The sequence below is a fragment of the Limulus polyphemus genome, unplaced genomic scaffold (assembly GCF_000517525.1).
Source record: "Limulus polyphemus unplaced genomic scaffold, Limulus_polyphemus-2.1.2 Scaffold223, whole genome shotgun sequence".
Classification (NCBI taxonomy): Eukaryota; Metazoa; Arthropoda; class Merostomata; order Xiphosura; family Limulidae; genus Limulus; species Limulus polyphemus.
In genome coordinates, this window is record NW_013665833.1 from 765,141 (window position 1) to 784,513 (window position 19,373).

At 29.5% G+C, this 19,373-nt stretch overlaps 1 protein-coding gene across 2 annotated transcripts in view; it reads right to left on the reverse strand.

The window, feature by feature from the left end:
* Nucleotides 1-1,123: 1,123 nt before the first annotated feature.
* LOC106478547 (heat shock factor protein-like) overlaps nt 1,124-19,373 on the reverse strand; it is a 33,051-nt gene continuing 14,801 nt past the window's right edge. Inside the window, exons 5-12 of one of the 2 annotated variants that reach the window (XM_013939098.2) lie at nt 18,236-18,376; nt 12,868-13,052; nt 10,056-10,421; nt 9,358-9,463; nt 6,915-6,983; nt 4,516-4,554; nt 2,341-2,383; nt 1,124-1,955 (exon numbers count right to left, since the gene is read on the reverse strand). In XM_013939098.2, the coding sequence (XP_013794552.1) occupies nt 1,642-1,955; nt 2,341-2,383; nt 4,516-4,554; nt 6,915-6,983; nt 9,358-9,463; nt 10,056-10,421; nt 12,868-13,052; nt 18,236-18,376 (1,263 nt within the window). In that variant the 3' untranslated portion in view covers nt 1,124-1,641. The remainder of the gene's footprint in view (nt 1,956-2,340; nt 2,384-4,515; nt 4,555-6,914; nt 6,984-9,357; nt 9,464-10,055; nt 10,422-12,867; nt 13,053-18,235; nt 18,377-19,373) is intronic. The other variant, XM_022382161.1, reaches the window with a different exon arrangement.

The window sequence follows — 19,373 nt, forward strand, 5'->3', positions numbered from 1 at the left end:
AACACAAAACTAATATAATAGACACAGTTATGAATGTCTAATTTTCAGTTTAAATAATGTCTTGGTTTCTTATATTAAAAAAGTAGGTGGCTTTCTATCTAGTACTAGATATTTTTAGTTTCCTTTTCTAGTAATAAAAGGCCATGATTATTAAAACGTTAAATGTTGCATATTTGTAAAACAAACTTTGGAGCAGTGATTGAAAAAAAGTGAAAAGTGAAGAAGATGTAAAGACATTACTATCCCTTGATCATGCTGTCAAGCAGGTATACACCTGTATGAAAATAAATTGCAAAAAACCAGTTATTGAAAATACACAATATATATATTATACAGCATGCTTTAACAAAACCATTATTGAAATATTCAATCCACAGAAAAACATAGCTTCCACAATTTCCAAAAAGAACTCCAGTGTTTAATACAGACTAGTAAAGGCACACACGTATGAAGCTGGCTTACATGAACAATAACACTTTACCTTATCAGTGTCACACAATACTTCTCTTTCTTCTGGTAATAAATTTCATGATTATTGTGCAGTTACAAATGTTTTGAATATAATCACAAACATATTACACCATAAGGTTTTTAGTATATAGATGTACATACATTTGTAAGTCGTATTCCTTTTTCATAAGAAATAAAACATTCTAACTGTGACTCTTTGTTCCAATTTTTGGTCAAGATTTCAATAGTATAGTAGAGAAACTGGAGCATTTGATGTTATTATGTTCATCAACAGTTATGTGGAATTAAAACATTAAATCTGACATTACGTTTAATTTAAACACCTGTAATATTTGAGATCAAACTTCTCGTTTTACAAGGAATAACCTAGTTAGTTACATAATTCCAATAATAAATCAATCTGATCATTCAACACAACATTTCTTGGTGCCCTGTTAAATGCAATACGTCTGTTTCTTATCAATTTTAAAAATGAAATGCTCGATTGAACAGCTTTTCAAAGAAAACTTAACCTTTTGCTTTCCACCTTTTTCAAATTTCAAATATGGAGGTTGTAAGTGTCTGCACAACCACCAACAAAACAGAAATAAACCACTTAAAGTTGTAGAAAGAGCTCCACATGAATTATTAAAAAAGAATGGAAAAAACAACATTCAGAGAGTTTAATTCTTTATTAAACTTTTCCTGCACTTCTACGGTGAGAGTATCACACCTCAATTAACTTGTTATTTACATTAGTTCATCACTGCTACATTTAGTATTGTTATAAATCAAATTTACAATCTCACCACCTCAGTTCTTTCAGTTTTTTCTCTGTAAAGTAAAACAACAACAACACCCATTTTATTAGTATCAGAAAGCCTGAGCATTACAGAAACACTATAAAAAAACTATTTATACTTATTACCAAAAACTTTTAAATGTCAGCTGTGATTTATCTAATGAAAGTATTTAAAACTGTTAGCAATACAGAGGTCTTTTGTGGAATATGATAAACCTCCTAATCATTTATACCCGAGATAAAACCTTTCAAAACAACAGTGTGACAGGATCTTTTACATTATAACAAAGTGAAAGATGGGGTGAGACTATTATATTAACCTAAACCCTACATTGGATTTTTTTTTTCTTTTATTGGGAGGAGGGAGTCATACATAACATAGATGTACTTTACAACACTGAGCTTTCATCATCACTAAACAAGACACCATCATAAAGAAAGGAATCGATTCCCAAAGGTGGTACTTCAGTAAAACTTTCGCTTAGTGAAACTTCAGGAAAACTGATGTCAGCTTCAGTGGCAATGGGAAAGTCAAGATTTCCATTGTTGGCCAACGTTGTGACTGCAGATTGTTCAGACGTCTGAGAGCTATTACTAGTTACTGGTGTGGTGTCTGAAGAAAGATTATACAATAGAGTAATCAAGTTGTCTGAGCTGTCACTGCCAGCTACGAGTGCAGGGTTGTACTGAACCAATTCATTTCCTAGAATTACAGATGATCATAAAAATGTATTATATGGCTGAGTTGATCCATTATTGTTGTTTTGAATTACTTAAATTACAACCGCATGATTTTCTCAACAATAATTACATGCTGATTATATATATATATATATAAAAAGAAAAGAAGAAGAAGAAGAGAGAAAGAGAGAGATCCTTCACAAGGAATTATGTACATGGTAAAAACAAAGTTAATAAAAGTAGAGAATTTCCATTTCATGTGAGTTTACTAAGTCTCTAAGTATACACACATGTGTATATAAACAAAAAATATAAACTAGAAAATGTTTAAAAAAAAAAGATATATATATAAAAAAAATGAATATATTTTCTATCCAATTTTTAAGAAAAAAATTCACACTACTGACCTTTTATCTCATTTGAAACATCTTTATTCTTCTTCTTTGAATCCTAAAAATGTTATACAATATATATATATAGACAGAGCAAATTCCACAGAAGCACAGAAGAAACCTTACAAAATATAAACCTACAATTTTTTTTTAAAGTTCCAATTTCATCTTCAACTTGAATAAAAAGTTTAATTCCAACAGATATAAAAATAACTAAATTATCTTAGAAACAACAAAAAAATATAAAAAAGAAGCCCAATGTTATTAGCTTTCCTGGATCACTGCCAACACTACACAAATAAGTAGTTTTATATACAAGATTTTTTTGTACAAATGTAGGAGAGCTTGAGTTGCTAAAAAGTTCCATACTAGCAACTGGTAGGAGGCTAAACTTTTAAGCTCAGTTTGTAGAGCACTTGCCTAGTGTGTGAGGGGCCTCAAGTTCAAATCTGAGATGAGGAAGTATATACAGCTAAAAAATAAAATATTACACAGGTATCCAAAGTGCAGCTCATCCCAATATTCCAAAGTTAGGACTGAGGACGAACCTAGTTTGTGAGTGTAGAAGTATTTATTATTTTGAGTTGCTAAAAATGCCTTACTTGCAAGCACTAAAGGGTTAGCCCACTAGCCCTCTGATGTTCAAAGACAAGGCAAAGAAATATGTATACATAATAACACAAGCACAAACATTATACTGCACACAACACAAACGAGTGAAACGTTTTAATTACATCACTAAGCACATTAATGCTTCCTTAAGATTGTGTATTTTTTTGTACAAATGTTTTTATTGTATATTGCACTTTAGTTCTAGTAAAGCTTCCACAAAAATATGATGCATTTGTCCAATATTTCAGCACTAAAACCTATACAATTGATTTAATTATAATTAAATATAATAACTTGAAAAAATCTTACTTTCTCATTCACCTTAAAGCTATAACTTACACTCATAAACCATAAACATATAAAAAAGTTACTTAAAAATGTTCATTTGTTTAGATTTATTAATTTACTCAAAACCCTAGCTTGAATTATATTTTTCTACACTACACAACACAACTAAAACTATTCACGACTGAAACAGGATGACTATTTTTTGACACTACACAACTAAAACTATTCACTACTGAAGCAGGATAACTATTTTTCGACACTACACAACTAAAACTATTCACTACTGAAATAGGATGACTTTTTCTACACTACACAACTAAAACTATTCACTACTGAAACAGGATGACAATTTTTCTACACTACACAACTAAAAATATTCACTACTGAAACAGGATGACTTTTTCACAAAGAAAATACTTAATTTAAAGAAAGTCTATTTGCATTATACTTTTTTTTTCATGTTCTGAAACATGCTACTCAGCTACACTACTGCTGGACAGTGCATGCAAGAGATATGAAAAACAAACCAAGTAAAACAATACCCCTCAGTAAAAATGAATAAATACCTCTGGCTATTATTTTGCGTGTGTTGATAAGTTAAACAATAACCCTCAGCAAAAATGCATACATACCTCTGGCTATTATTTTGTGTGTGTTGATATGTATGGTATTTGTGTATTTTGTAGTTATGTCTTCTATTGCACATAAAATTTCTATTTATTGACATATTAATCTTGACCCTTCTTTTTAACCATAAAATCATTAGTTTTTCCCCAGCTTCAGGGAAGTGACCTGTGAAATCAGATTAACGTTCCTGTTTAGAACTCTAGTTATAGTATCTACAGATAGATGGACAGACAACATCATTGCTATATCTCTCTCTCTCCAACCTTTCTGGTCAGTGGGATCAGAAGTGAATTTTAAGCAATCGCAAATAAATGCATCTTCCAGTCAAGGCTAAGTATAGCTAAGTCACCAGAGTTACAAGTTTTTATTCACTGTTGTACAATTAAATAGATGTATAGGAAGGTTTCAGTATACTTTCTTCTATAGTTTGAGTAAGTTGGATAGATACATCTTTTACCAAACTACTTTAATACCTGTGCTAATTTCTTACATTTACTTTAAAAGCTTATATGTAGAAATTCTCAAAGAAATTATAATTAGTTCATAATCATATCACTTGGACCCAGCAGAAAAATTAGAAGGGGCAAGTTACAGCATTTATTTATTTGTTAAAATGTAAAAAAAAAACAACGTAAGTCTCAGAAGAAAAGGTCATATTCTTACCAGTTTTGTGTTTGTAGACTTGGCATCATCACTGAATACCTGAAATTTGTTAGGGTTTATAGTTTAGTTAACATGGAAAGTCATTCATTTATGTAATTCTTTAATCTTTAATATAGGTCCTTAAAAATTTGGCTAACATAATTTTATATTATACCTCTTATTTTATCTAGTTTAGACTAATTTCTGAAGTTAACTTTTAGTCAAAGCCACTTATTAACATTTTGGTTTAACTTTTATAATTATACTAGTTCACATCATCTTTCTGTATTCTACACTGATTCTTAATACTTATTTCCTCTTACCTACTTTTACTTCTTGCACCTCTTCCTCTGCCTATACTGATTTATAATGTATTATTTCTATTTCATATTAATTCCCATATTATCCTTCCACTATCTCCAATTTGCAATATCATAATTACTGCATTTCCAAACTGCTCTGCTTCATCTTTCTCGTGTACTTAGGTCTTATACAAAATACCTTGCGTTTACACAAAGCACATAAATAGAGATAAACAAAAAAAACTATAACAAAGTACCTAGCTTCCTATCTGAAAATAAAATAAGCAAATGCATACGTCTGTAATATAATCTTTCAATGTATATATTTACTGAATTTTGTTTATTCATGTCACACTTGATCAATGTAATTTAGTCATTTATTTTCAATTCTACAACTGTCAATATATTTTATTCAGAAACTTAATACGGTATTAAACTAAAATGAATGGTTTACATAACCGGCTCATTATGCTTAATCAAATAAAGAAAAAAATTTGAGTAATTAACTAAAAAACAGTCACACATTCTTTAGAAAAGAAAAATAAGTGTCAGGGGTGTCAGACGGATTGAGTTTGACTAATTGTTCTTTTGCTCAAAAGCATTTTATTCCATTAACTGAAACATTTGTTAGCAAACTTACTATGGAATAGCTAAATCTTTTTTTTTTTTATGATGAACAGAACATCTTGATTCTCCTTATATGCCTGAAGAAGTGCTAAAGTTTGGTAACATTGAATTAAGTAGCAAGTTTTAATTAGAATATTTTAGTGAAAAATAACACAATGCTAATATCTGAACAGAAACCCACTCACATGCTAAATTTATTACAAATTATCCAAAAACTACAAACCCAAAATAAAAATAAAAATGCTATGTTTGTTTGTTTTAGAGCAAAGCCACACCAGCTATCTGCGGAGAATGGAACCCTGGATTTTAGTGTTGTAAGTCTGTAGGCTTACTGTTGTCCCAATCCCGTTTAGAAGATTATTAATATAACCAAACACAATTTCAGAAGATTCCATTTGGCATATAAAACATTTAGAACATCTTGGAAGGCTATTTTAATGTTTCTGTCACTCGTATACCAAACCTAATAATGACACCATGGGACCACTCTTATTGGCCAAACTTGCAACACAATTCCAATAATAATTTATAAGACCTTTTACAATATGACAAGCTATTGTACAATAAAAGTAATTTCAACCAGCAATAATACATCCAACATACTAAAGTATTCATGCAAATACAAAATTTCATGTGGAAAAGATTCATTAACAAACTTTACATTTTCTGAAATGAACATAGTAAATAAAGTAACAATTGTCTGTATTTTTCTGAAAACTCACAATCACTGACCTGATCATAATCATGTACATTATGTCTTACTTCAAGTAACACAGCTATTATGTAAACAAATTAAATCCAGGTGAAAACTAATTCATGCACATATGTATGACTCTCTTAAGGTAGCCAATGCCTCATCATCTAATCAGTAATAACAAGAGTGGATTAATAAGATTCCCACTGTCCCTATCTACCGTCTAGCAAAACCACTGAAAGAGGAACAGGTTTGGAGAAACCTTTTTACTTCCTCACATTTAACTTTTGTTTAATTACTTATATCATTAAATCTGTACAAGGAGAAATTTATGTGCTCGTAAACAGAGGTTGTAAATATAATTGGAAAACTACTTTTGTCGTAGCAATCAGGAAATCATCACTGGCTAGCCTCACAATTTTACTGATTTGTGTTGCAAGGTATTTCATGTAACGGTACTTATCAAAGACTATAAATCAATTTCTTTAAAAGTAATTTATTAAGTTATGTTTAACAATTCTGTTTCTGAAAAAAAATTAGTTCTTCATTTAAGAAGCCACTGGACAATCTGCAGATCAGTAATGTGAAAGTCAGTCACGTTGATTTAACTAGTGGATAAAGGATAAACACATATACATTGTTAGAAAAACTATAGGACAGTTTTATGTGTTTCAACCTTAACAGGGAGATTGGAAAGTCATGCTTCCTAGCTCCTAGATACAGCAGCAAACATAAAATTATCCTAGTTCTCCAGTCCCAAAGCTTTTCTTTTAAACGAACTATAGTGCTTTGCTTACTTTGCTATTCTGCCTCTTGCTGTTATTTGCATCTTGTTCTGTATTCTGCATCAAAAGATTTCTAATGGTCTGAAATGAAAAACATCTAGTACTTTCCTTTTCTGTTCTGCATCCGTTCTTTAAATCAAAATTTTAACAAATGCAAAACAACCTTATTAAAATTTATTTTTGGCAATCTGAGCCAAGGCTTTCACACAAGTCATGTTGTGAGACCCAACTGAAGGGCTTATTTTTATTATTATAAATTTCACAACTTTTTCTAAACTTAAGGAATCCTAACCTCAACTTTTCACACCCAAACTTTGCTCTAAACAATTAAATTTGTTATTATGCATTTAAACAATTTTGTGATTGATTCAGCAACTACTAATAAAGGATGAAACAGTGCTTCAAGAAATGAGATTAATTCACTTTGAGGATCTATGATTATATTTAAAGTCTTTTAATCTTCTTTTCTTCATCAGTGATTATATCTTCCATTAGAGCAAATTTTGGGGAGTTGAAGTAATAAAATAATTAAATACAACAAGCTATGTACATAAACATTTCATCACAGTAAAGTTATTTTATTGGATTCAGGTCAGGCCTGGAAACTGAGATTCCAAGTTTTTCCTATATGTTCAACATTTATGGTTGATATTATTCCTATTCTGACTGCAGAAGGGAGTGAGATTATTAAACTGAGATTCCAAGTTTTCCTATATATTCAACATTTATGGCTGATATTATTCCTATTCTGACTGTGGAAGGTAGCGAGATTATTTTAATTTATTTTTCAGTAACACTTTAAAAAAAGCTGGTAACATATTAGAAATCAGTTCCATTTGTGATAAAAATCATTTAAGCTGCAAATTTTTGGTTTTTACATTCCTCTTAACATTTTCATTTTGGATACCACACCAAAGATGTGAAAAAAAAAAGCATTTCAAATCTATCGTTTGTCATTGCCTAATGCCACAAATTTTAGGCATACTGGTTTCTAATGCTTTGTCAACTTTCGGTTTTTAAACCATAACTTTTAAAGGTAGCAAGATTATGCTGTTTACAATTGTGTTTTTAATTATGTCACTGATGTAATCATTAATCTTCAAAATTTACTGAGAAATACTGTTACAAACTGGAATTGCGATAACCAAAAAAAACCACAATGAAATAAAAACAAAGGAGAAAAAAGGATTACAGAATATCAAATCATCTCATCTACATTTTTTGTTGTTGTTTAGGAGGTGAAGAATATTTACAATCATACACAGAACGAAAAAAGGTGTTACTTAACAATGATGAACAAAAAACTCAAAACCTAGTTCTCTTTATGCTATGTTTTACAAAGAAAGAGAATTGCATATTAGTGAAACTATTAATCTTGAAATTTTTCAGGAAGAAAAATGTTGGTTGGTTGTAATTAAGCATAAAGCTACACAATGGGCTACCTGTGGTAAGTCCGCAGATAATAGTAGTGTATTATTAATCAAAATAATATTAGGAAGTTACAAAAACAAAAAAAGGGGAAAACAATAAAAAAATAATCATTATTTCATACATAAGTATGATTTATTCTCACATATACAGTTTGGTTATGAATTCATTAAAATATTTTAGTAAGAAATTTTTTTTTTAAAGATTAGATTTTGTTATCACAGAAATTCTAAAGAGAAACAAATATTAAGTGTTACATACAATTTCTTTCAACAATTGCCATCTTGGAATTAACTTTGAAATATGATAAAAATAAACATTGGAAATTGTGAGGGAACAGTAAAACCTCTCTCTTAATGTTCTATTAATCTTATGTCTTAAAAATTATATTTATATATACTTTTTTGTCTTTAGAAATAATGATGATTTTAAGACTTCTTAAAAACTTTCTGTGATTAGTTAGGAACATTAGGTCTAAAAGTTTTGTTCAGCAGCTACATTTAACAACCAGCAATTGGACAATTTCTCAGCCCTATTTCCAGGTTTGCTCTTTGTTTTTTGCTATTACTACAGAGAATGATTAATAATGGAAATAGTAGTAATTCTCTTGACATTATTATACAGAATCAAAATATAGATAAATATTTTATGAATATACATCTGATAAAACTAAACTGTGAAACAATTGAAACGAAAGAGTTTTATAACAAAACACATTAATATTTCAATTGATATTATCTATTAACTAAATAATAAACAACATAAACACTTACTTTGCAATATTAAGAAAAATATTCAAAACTATGTACAATAAAGGTTGATTTAACATTAAGAAAATGCATAGAGTAATGTTTAAAGATAAAAATTAACTACTTCATTGTCAGTAATAGCAACCAATGGTTACTAAACTTCAAAAATACAAAACTATATACAGTTCTATGCATTGTTTCTACATTAATGTTAAATTACGATTATATGAAAATCCAATCTATTTTAAATAGCATTATAGTAAACATTGACTATTTACCCCATTTAGTCTACTTGCATCAATATTCAAAGAATCTTGTGACAGTATCTTTTGGAACCAATCAAGTTCAGTCTCAATATCTTCTAAGTAGTCAGTGAAGTTTTGTCTAAGGGAGAAAAAACAAAAGTTGTATTTTAAGATGATCAGTTTAACTTCTTTAGTGCACATTTTGAGTGAAGATTAAATTTAAAAACTGTCATTAACTAGGAAATGATTACATCATAAAACATGTGAATAATGTATTCTTTGATAGGTTGTTTAGGCAGAGTATTCATAATGAATCTAAGTTTCAAATGAAGTAATTGGTGATCAGAGGTTGGTAAGTTGGAATTTTTTTATGTACAGATAAACACAAACACATTGTTTTACAGTATAGATGACGCACCTGCCAAAAATATATGGTTACAGCATTTATTCTAAAAACTTTTAATTTCTAGATGCAAAATAAAATACAAAAATAAAGAGATCAAACACAAAAAACACGTGTATATTTTCAGGAATTTACTCAAAATAACTTATGTAATAAATAATGTAATACTGCAGAAACTTGCATAAATGTTGATTACAGAAACTTTCTCTCCTGAAAGCTATAAATTCTTGAAAAGCTCTCAAGTGAAATATTGTTTCTAGCTTGATTGATAATGATGCATTTTATACTAAGAGGATTTATGTAAGATCTGTATTTCAAATATACCAACCTCAACTTCACGGGTTCAGATATTGACAACTGAAGCTCTTTCTCTTGGTTAGATGACTTATTTTTTTCTGTGACACTTTGTACAACACCCCCATCTTCATGTTGATTGCTGTTGTTATTCGACTCCACACAGACAGGGGTTGGTAATGAAGTACAACAAACCATACTGTCGGGACTTGAAAGTAAAGAAACGGGAGAAGAAACATGAGGTGGAGATGGAGTATTTAGTGTAGAACTGATGGCACATGTGCTTGGTTCTGGTTCATTTGCATCAAATAATTCAGGTTTATCTAAATGGGCATCAGAAAGGTAAGGTTCAAGTATACCTTCAGAGTTAGTATCAGCTCCTTGAATTGATTTGGGATCCCTTCAAAAAACAAAATAACAAACAACATATAGTCCTCTCTCTCTAATAATAATACTTACATGCACATATTCTTTGCACAGCTTTAAGTTTGTGTTCACAAACTACAAAAAATGATTTAAAAAAAAACAAAAACAAACAGACAAAAATTAAGAATTACTACCACAGAAGAACTTATTTAATATTGTAATGTGTACATTTTTATGACATTCACTGCAAAAATACATTTTGTTATGTTAAAAATCAATTTAACCCTCTTCTACCCAATTAGCAACTTTCCAGTTTAGCTCTCTCTTGTGACATTTACTTTTTTTATATCAATAACAACAATAATAAATTCCTTTACATCAAAAGCATCTGAAAATATATTTCTGTGATAAACAAATTATCGTTTTATTTATATATATATAAAATCACTCTCCATCAAAAAAGTAAATACAATAAAGTAAATAAACGATACTATATATATATTTTTTTATTATATCCCCAAAACAGTCAGGTTACTTTATTAGATATTGGATGCTTTTTCCACATGAACACAATACTGTTGATTGAACATAAGCTCTACTCATGACTTAATTCATTCTGGTATTATCTTTAGAAATATCAAATTGCTCTCCTATACCTAAAGAAATGTAAATAATATAGTGAGGACAAGGAACAATTACACATTTATCATTCTTAGTGTAAAAACATTCACCAAAAGTTTTGTGTAATTACAACAAATGCTCTACATACATTGCATGGAGCACTTAGTTTCTTTCTTGCAGAAGTAATCACTTCTAAAATCAACCTGAAACTATCAAGTTTGCAAGATAAAATGCTGTGCTTCTGGTTGATTGCCAAAATCAGAAGCCAAATGCTTGGTCTCCCCCCCCCCATAATAGAAGAAAATTTCCATTATGTTTATTAAAAAAGAAAACAAGCTAATGGAATCAGTGATAATTGTATTGATGAATATTTAGATGAAAATGTTTGTAGTTTTTTTTTGTCAACAATGGTGATTAGTGCATGAAAATCTTCCAGAATGATGATGATGACAATAGGGACCCCACAAATCAGTTACAATAACTGACTAAGAATAGATTAAAATTAGCTTTCTTGATGAAAATACTTATGAAAACAAGCTGTTGAAATTCCACCCAACCCATGACTTTTACAAATGGTTCACCAGCTGCAATCATTAAAATTAGTTGTGGGCAAAACAAAATCCATTGTTTGATGCATGCCAAATTCTTGGCTGGTGTTTGGCCGATATACTTTTTAAATCTATGGTTGATACAGTATACCTAATGCTAGCTAAACATTATCGAGTAAATGCTTTCTGTTTGAATAAAAAGATATGTGGCAATATTTTATACACGACAAAAAAATAAATAAAATTTTTTTAAAACTTATTATTACAAATGAAGAAAACAATGTGGCTACAGGCTGTCAGGACAGAACAACATACATCTGAAGAGACATTTAAGCCAGCATCATTCAGATATTTCAGTAAAGGTAAGGAATATCTATGAAATAATAATTAACTTTTTACAGCCTTTATGCTGTTTAAGGACTTTTGGATGGTGTTCTACAGAATGAAAAAGTCAAATGAATGATATGAAGTAGAGCGGTGTAAAAAAAAAAATATTACAATTAATCAAAATTTATTTATTCAAAGTTTGTCATTAGATTTTTTATTTAAAAATATATCATGGGCCTTGGAAGAGAAAATCACGAAGAAGGCTTGGTGAATGGACAGTTTAGTGTGGGGTTTTATTTTTGTATTAGGATTGTTCAAGGTACTTCCCAACCCAAGAAGAGATAGTGTTATAAACAATGTTTTCAAGATACAATTTGTTTGTTAGAGGGAGTTGCTGGTTGTAATGATGATGTAATGATCTAGAGGCTTTGCAATATATATGTAAAACAAGGATTAGTTATAAATAAGTGAACCAGCAAGTGGTGAAGTGTGAGTATTAAGTTAGTTTTTTCAGTAATTCAGCAAAGATAAAGCTTCAGTGAAGTATATTAATCCATATTTAGTCATCACATTTATTGAGTTACATGATAAATCAGCCATGAAATTGTACAAGTTTAATTTTTTTATTAGTATAAGTAAAATAAGCATGGGATTTCCTTAGGCCTACAAGTTTCAACACTGTACAAGTGAAGACAACTTGTAAAAATTATAAGAAAGAAATAAACTTTGCTTCATTATATGGACTAGACTTGGCCTATTTTCACCGAATAACTTAAAGGAACTGCCCAACAAAAGAACAATGTCACAGTAATATAAACATCAACGAGTCTTTGAAATTTGGATATAGTATTAATTATGTTACTAGAGTAATATCTCCCCTTAAAGATAACTTTACTATCAGATGCACTTTCACAATTGTAAGCATATACTTAACTCACACAGTTAATGATAAAATCTTAAATGTGGTTTTGTACAGATACTTACACTGAATCACAGTTAGTTAAAGTCTCAAGGTTATCTGGAGAAAAACATACTGTTTCATCAGGTGAGGTCACATTATCTGGAGAAATGGTCTCAGGAGAAGTAACAATAGGATGAGGGTCTTGACTGACAACTCCTCCGTCGAGGAAATCGGTGACATCACGTATTGTCAAAGTACTGTTTTTAGACTGAAAAAAAAAAGACATTTTTTTTAACACTAAAAAGCAAAAATACTCCTCCATCATTAATACCAGTGTTAATGTACTTTTACCAATCTGAAAAACAACCTTCCATCATGAAAATCAGCAACATCATCTATTGTTCAGGTACTTTTTCTAGACTAAAAATCAATAACAACTCTCTATCATTAAAATCTATTGCCAAGATACTTTTACCAGACTGTAAAACAACAATAACCGTCCATCATGAAAATTAGTGATATCATGTAATGTCAAGTTACTTTTCCCAGAATTCAAAAAAATAAAACCAGTGACAATGTTCAGTGGCTTCAAAATGGGCTGGTACATGGAACATTTATCTGCCTATTATTTATGGAAGTACATGTTTCACATTATGAAGTTGAATTTTAAAAAATTCTCAAAATTCCTTTTCAAATTTTTATGTAAAACATTTTTAATTCACCTGAAACTAAAGTGAAAGTTAATTATATCACTTTTGACATGAGACTCACTTGAATGCTTATTAATTCTTGTAGAATATACTGTGTTATTTTGATGGTAATTACAAATATGGCAAGAAGGCATGCTTTTCAAACTTTTCAAGCCTTTATAACAGAAATACACGGATACTTGAGATTGCAAAAATATTAATTACACTTTGATTATATTTATTACTAATTATAACTAATCAAATTTTACAACTGATTTACATTGTTAGGGTTTTATCATATCTCAGAAATATTATAAACTCTCAGATAACTGTGACAAGTTCATTCAATCTGTGGCTTCATACATTTAATAATATACTTGAGTAATAAATAGATATGATCAAATCACTATTAAGTGATTTTTAATAAAATATTAAATTGACTCATTAAATATCCTTATTAGAAATGAAATGACATTTAAGATGAAAAAATACTTGTACAGTAATTATTGTAAATTATTTAAATTTTGCTTCACTTCAAAAAAAAAAATATTCCACTACTGTCATTCCTTATTGGCCCCAAAACCTCTGTCTGGCCTGTTGGGTATTTTCTAAAGTTAACATGGTACCCTTTAATAAATCAAAATATCTCTAACATACATTTGTCAAGATAATTTACACAAGCTTAAAATAAAAAACAATAGTACTGAAATGCAGCAGTAGCAAAACCTTTCTCTTTTGCTAACATTATATAAAATACAGAGCATATGGCAATATTAGAATTCCTTTGTATAAATACTTTTCCCCAATGTTTAACCCGATGACCACCAGCTACTAACCTTCTGAGTAGCCAAAGCAAGTCTTGCTATATTTCATTCCAACAATAAAACTAGTGAATGAAATTGTTTGAAATTTCATAACAACTTTCATAAATGCATGTAGTTTAAGAAACACAAAGCCTGTTACTTTTGATAAAATTACTTTTTTTGCATTATGATCTTTAATATCTTGGAAAATTACATTAGGAAATGGTATTTAAAGAAATGATTACGATATTTATATTTCTTCCAGATTTGAACTTATTACTTTTTATGTTTTAGTACATTATTTTAAAATCCCTCAAAACTTTTTATCATCTATAAAATGTAAATTTTGTCTATTTTTAATTATCACGTACTCTCCTTATGGTTTCAAGTAATACACAAGACCAGAAAATAATATTTCTAGGTAAACCTAAACAAGTATTTTTATTTTTAACTAGGATTTCATGTTTATGTTTCATTGCAGCTGTACTTTTGTTTACTGTGCCGAATAAATTGTGAGGTTAGCAGCGTGAACTTCGTACATTTGCTATAAACTATCATGCCTGTTGGTGGTCACTCTCATTCAGTCCAATGCAGGCACATTTGAACATTACTGTAGATATGAGAATAAGAAAGCTTTTCGGTACTTGAATGTCATTTCTTTGAACTTTCAAACAAGTTTATTTCAACATATGTCCTTGTTTGTTGTTTCACTATACAGACAAAACTAATTGCCACAATAGCGAACGTATGTAATAGTTTCAGTACAGGTGGTCTGAATAACACTGCCTGACCCTAGTTACTTGATACATCCTGTTAGAAGAGATTACCAAATGATACAGACACCATTAATTACAAAGAAAATTACTTTACAGCACTTAAATGATTAGTCCTGGCCACACTCCTTTCATTATAGGCAAGATTTATATTGGAATTCAAAACTTAAGCTATTCAGTGTATTGAGACACCCAACTGTGAGATTCTCATTGCTTCCCCTGCATTATTGAGACGAATGTATTTAGTCTGTTTCACAACCAACATATGGGTTTTATGTTGTCACTTGTACATCATTTGCAAAATATCAGTAATAAACTTTATATAATATATATATATATATATATATATATATCAGCTAGACTATTTCTATTCTAAAGCAACAACATCAGAAGTGTGGGTCTTACTACAAAGTAAAGATAGTAAGAAGGAAATATATAAAATTATTATGTGGTACTGGTACTAGTAGTAATACATACAAATCACACAAGCTTATCATTCTAAATACTGAATCAAGTTATTATTATTATTATAAACTAAATATAAAATTATGCTAAATTATTGAACTTAAAACTACTAATTTAAATGCTAAAGAATATAAGAAATCACAAATTCTTTCAGTTCAAAATGCTAAGCCTAATTCACATAAAGACCTTGCATTTCCACTTGATAGCTCTTAACTCTAACATTCGTGGATCAACTTCTTTCCTAAAAAATATACCTATGATAAATATAAATAGATATATGATACAGCATGACTTAAGCTACTATAGAAAAATAATAAAAGTCATATACATCCCATGCAGTTTTTTCCAGAAGCAAGTTTTCTAAGGCTTATAAAAAAGTACTATTGACCAATACTAAATACAACCTCCACATAAAATGAAAGTTACTATAATAAGCACCACCCACATTCATATTGCAAACATTTCGTCATGTGCTTTGCTTATCATCCTATGATTTGTCAAATGTGAAATACAGAGATTGGAATAACATGGTATTGAAATTGATGCCTTCGACTATGATTAGCTAAAAGTTTTACAACTGAGGTTTAACACACCCAGACGCTGTTTTATAAAGAAAACAGACTAGAAAAAGGTTTAGATACCAATCAGAGATGGCAGGACCAGCACTGAAGTGCAAGGAAACATTTGTAAAAAAATTTTCTTGTCAGAGGGAGCTTATTTAGTCTCAAATGTATTTTGGGATTTTTTAAAATAAAATTTCTCTTTAAACTTCATTAAATAATACAATTTTGTACAAATAATTGAATATCATGTTACTGTTTACAAAAAAATAAAATCTGAAATCCAATAAAAGATAAGTTCTCTATAATTTTTTCAATTCACAAATGTGATTTGGCCCTCATGGTAAGACAAAATGGCCAAGGCAGGTAAGGGGTTAAAGTGAAAGCCTTTTTTTAAAATATGTGGAATTTTGCTTAAAATATATTCCTAAATTTTATGACAATAATTACATGGAACATATAACAACAATTTCTTTGCAATTTTAATTAAATCTTACCTATTTCTCAATACATTTGATGCAGGAAATTAAAGTATAATAAAAAGTACAATAAGAAAGATGCATATAACTTTTCTTAAGAAAGGTTTCTTAATTTCTTATGAAATCATTTCATTGCTTTAGTAATGATAAATAAACAAATACAAAATATACTACTGATAACTGCTAGAAAGGCAGATTTTTGTAAAAGCTGTTAAATGTCCCATCTCACTAAGCATTTGTTGTACCTTCAGACCTTACATGTCAAGTGGAAACCTAAAAGTACATTTATCTTAGATATCATAATTTACATACATTAACCCTATGGAGGGTTCAAAGTGCACGTTTCTTCCTTTTTTATTTTATTTTATTTTTTTTAACAGAGTGACATTCAAAATTTAACTATGTTAATAAACTTGGCTTTTTTTATATTATCTAAGATTTAATTTCCAAGTTTCAAAAGGAAATATTTAAATAAATACTTAATCTGCACCTCTGACCTACATGTCACTGTGGTGCTCTGAAATCTCATTTACAGATTTTTCTCTTCAATTATAAGAGCTTCTCGTTACTCTACCACTCAGAAAGAAATACTACAGGTATTGACAAGCCAGAATACAAAATTTCAGTCTCTTACCTACTTCCTTTACTGACACACCACTGTATTTGTAACTCACATTGACACACTCCTCCCATATCCTATCTTTTAAGAAATGTGGAATTCTCTCTAACATTGGGCATTTTTAAAATCAATAGAAAGAGTATATTCTAAGCTATATCACACAACTGTGATTTTTAGCAGTCAAAGCTGATACTTTACGGAGAGAGCTTGATGTATTTAGACTAAAGGTGTTGCTCAGAGCAGTAATGGAATTTCTTTAACCGATTTATAGGTTAGAAAAACATACATTATAGTAGTTTAGGAAGATTCTATTCTAGTGCTTGATATATTAACTCATGCATCCAAGTGCAAAAGTCCTCAAGGTAAAGTAAGTGCTAAGTTTGTTTGTTTTCATGTAAAAATTTTCATTATTGTTATATACTTGTTTAACAAACTTAAATGAACAAAATGCACTTGGGCTGCTGTGTGTTATGCAACTCAATAGCTTGTTTATTCTGAGCTGTTGTTGGGTGATTTTTTCCTGTTATACTAGTTAGACATGGTCCAAAGAGCAATAAAACAGTAAAGACTGAAGTCGTTTAGAAAAATTATTGTAATTGTCTGTTATAACCTGCAGCTATTTAATAAAGAAAATGGTATTTTTCATTTTATTTCATATTTTTCAACTTTCGCAACATTTAGTGTTAGGATGGAGAAAATGAGATAAAGTTTTACCAAAAAACTTACGAGGTTCTAGATTATGAAAATGAAATATGAAAACTAAGATGAAAACAAATATTTATATTCTAAGCATGAAAAATACTTTTCACTCAGACTGACTTGGTAAAGGTTTAATTAATTCACAGATAAATCTTTACTAAAAATTCTGACAGAAAAAATTTGTTTTCTTTTTCTTTACCAAAAATACTTCGCCAATTTAAAAAAAATACACTTAGTACATTCAGAGATAATATGTATAGTTTCATGGTGGTTACAAGATCAGTCAAATTCACATAGCACGTCTCCATAGGGTTAAAACAATTAACTAATTATGATGGAATATCACTCTATAACCTGAAATTACCCTGCTTGGTTCTCCATTGGTAAAATCTTTGGAATATCTAGGTGTTTTGCTGGGAGTTTCATTACTTAACACCTGAGGAAGGCTTCGTTTAATTCCAGGGACTCCATTTGTCTTAACCAAAGTAACTAAGAACCGAATCAGCTGTAAAATAAGAATTTTTTTTTATCATTATTAAATAATACAACAGATAAGGAATAATAATATGCTCTAAATACACTTACGTTAGATCTCAATGAAACAGCAGAACACTCGTGTTTTTATTTCAATAATTTCATTATGTTAAGTTTAATAAAAATTTTAAAAATTATCTAAGGTCAGATTTTTTCCTGTTCTCAAACCTGATCTACACAGAAACACCACTCTTTTGTTATTGTAAAGCTGCAAGGGAAGTAGACACATCATCAAAAAAAATACGATTTCTAGTACTAGCATGTTAAATTTAACCAATTCTAATAATGCATAAATATCCTTTCACATACATTTCATATCTTGACATACAATTTAAATTTCAAAGCCTGGTTGGTGACCTGTATAAGGACACCCCTGACCTTCATTAATAAAAATTAATAATTCCTAAATCACTGTATCTGAAACATAGATACTTCAATCACATGGCATGATAACTATACGACATTTTAACCCTTTCACTGCAAAAATCAAATAACATATATGCCTGTTAAGTATAGAAATTAAATCTACTCCATGCCAGCCAAAAATATTTCTCTTCACTGCAACAGTTGACAGATCACCCCTGGTCTTGAAATGGCTGCAAACATACCTATGTGCTTCCATCTGCAAGTGAAATCGGTACACATTAACATAAACAAGACTCAGGTGATCCACCAATGATGGGCAATCAGTTGACCATTTAGTCAATCAACAAAAGTGACTTATTGTTCAACTTTGTCAAATTACTCATAAGAGGAAAAGGCTTACAATATTTACTTTGTTGTATTGTTTTGTTTCCTTCTACATGATATCAAGCTAGGTAGTTCAAGTAAATTTTTGATTATATATATATATATATATATATATATATATATATATATAATAATAAATTAAGTAACTACTCTATGTTCGTTAGTAATACTAGTTACGTTACTTAACTAATACTAGTTGTACTTAATTATTGTTACTA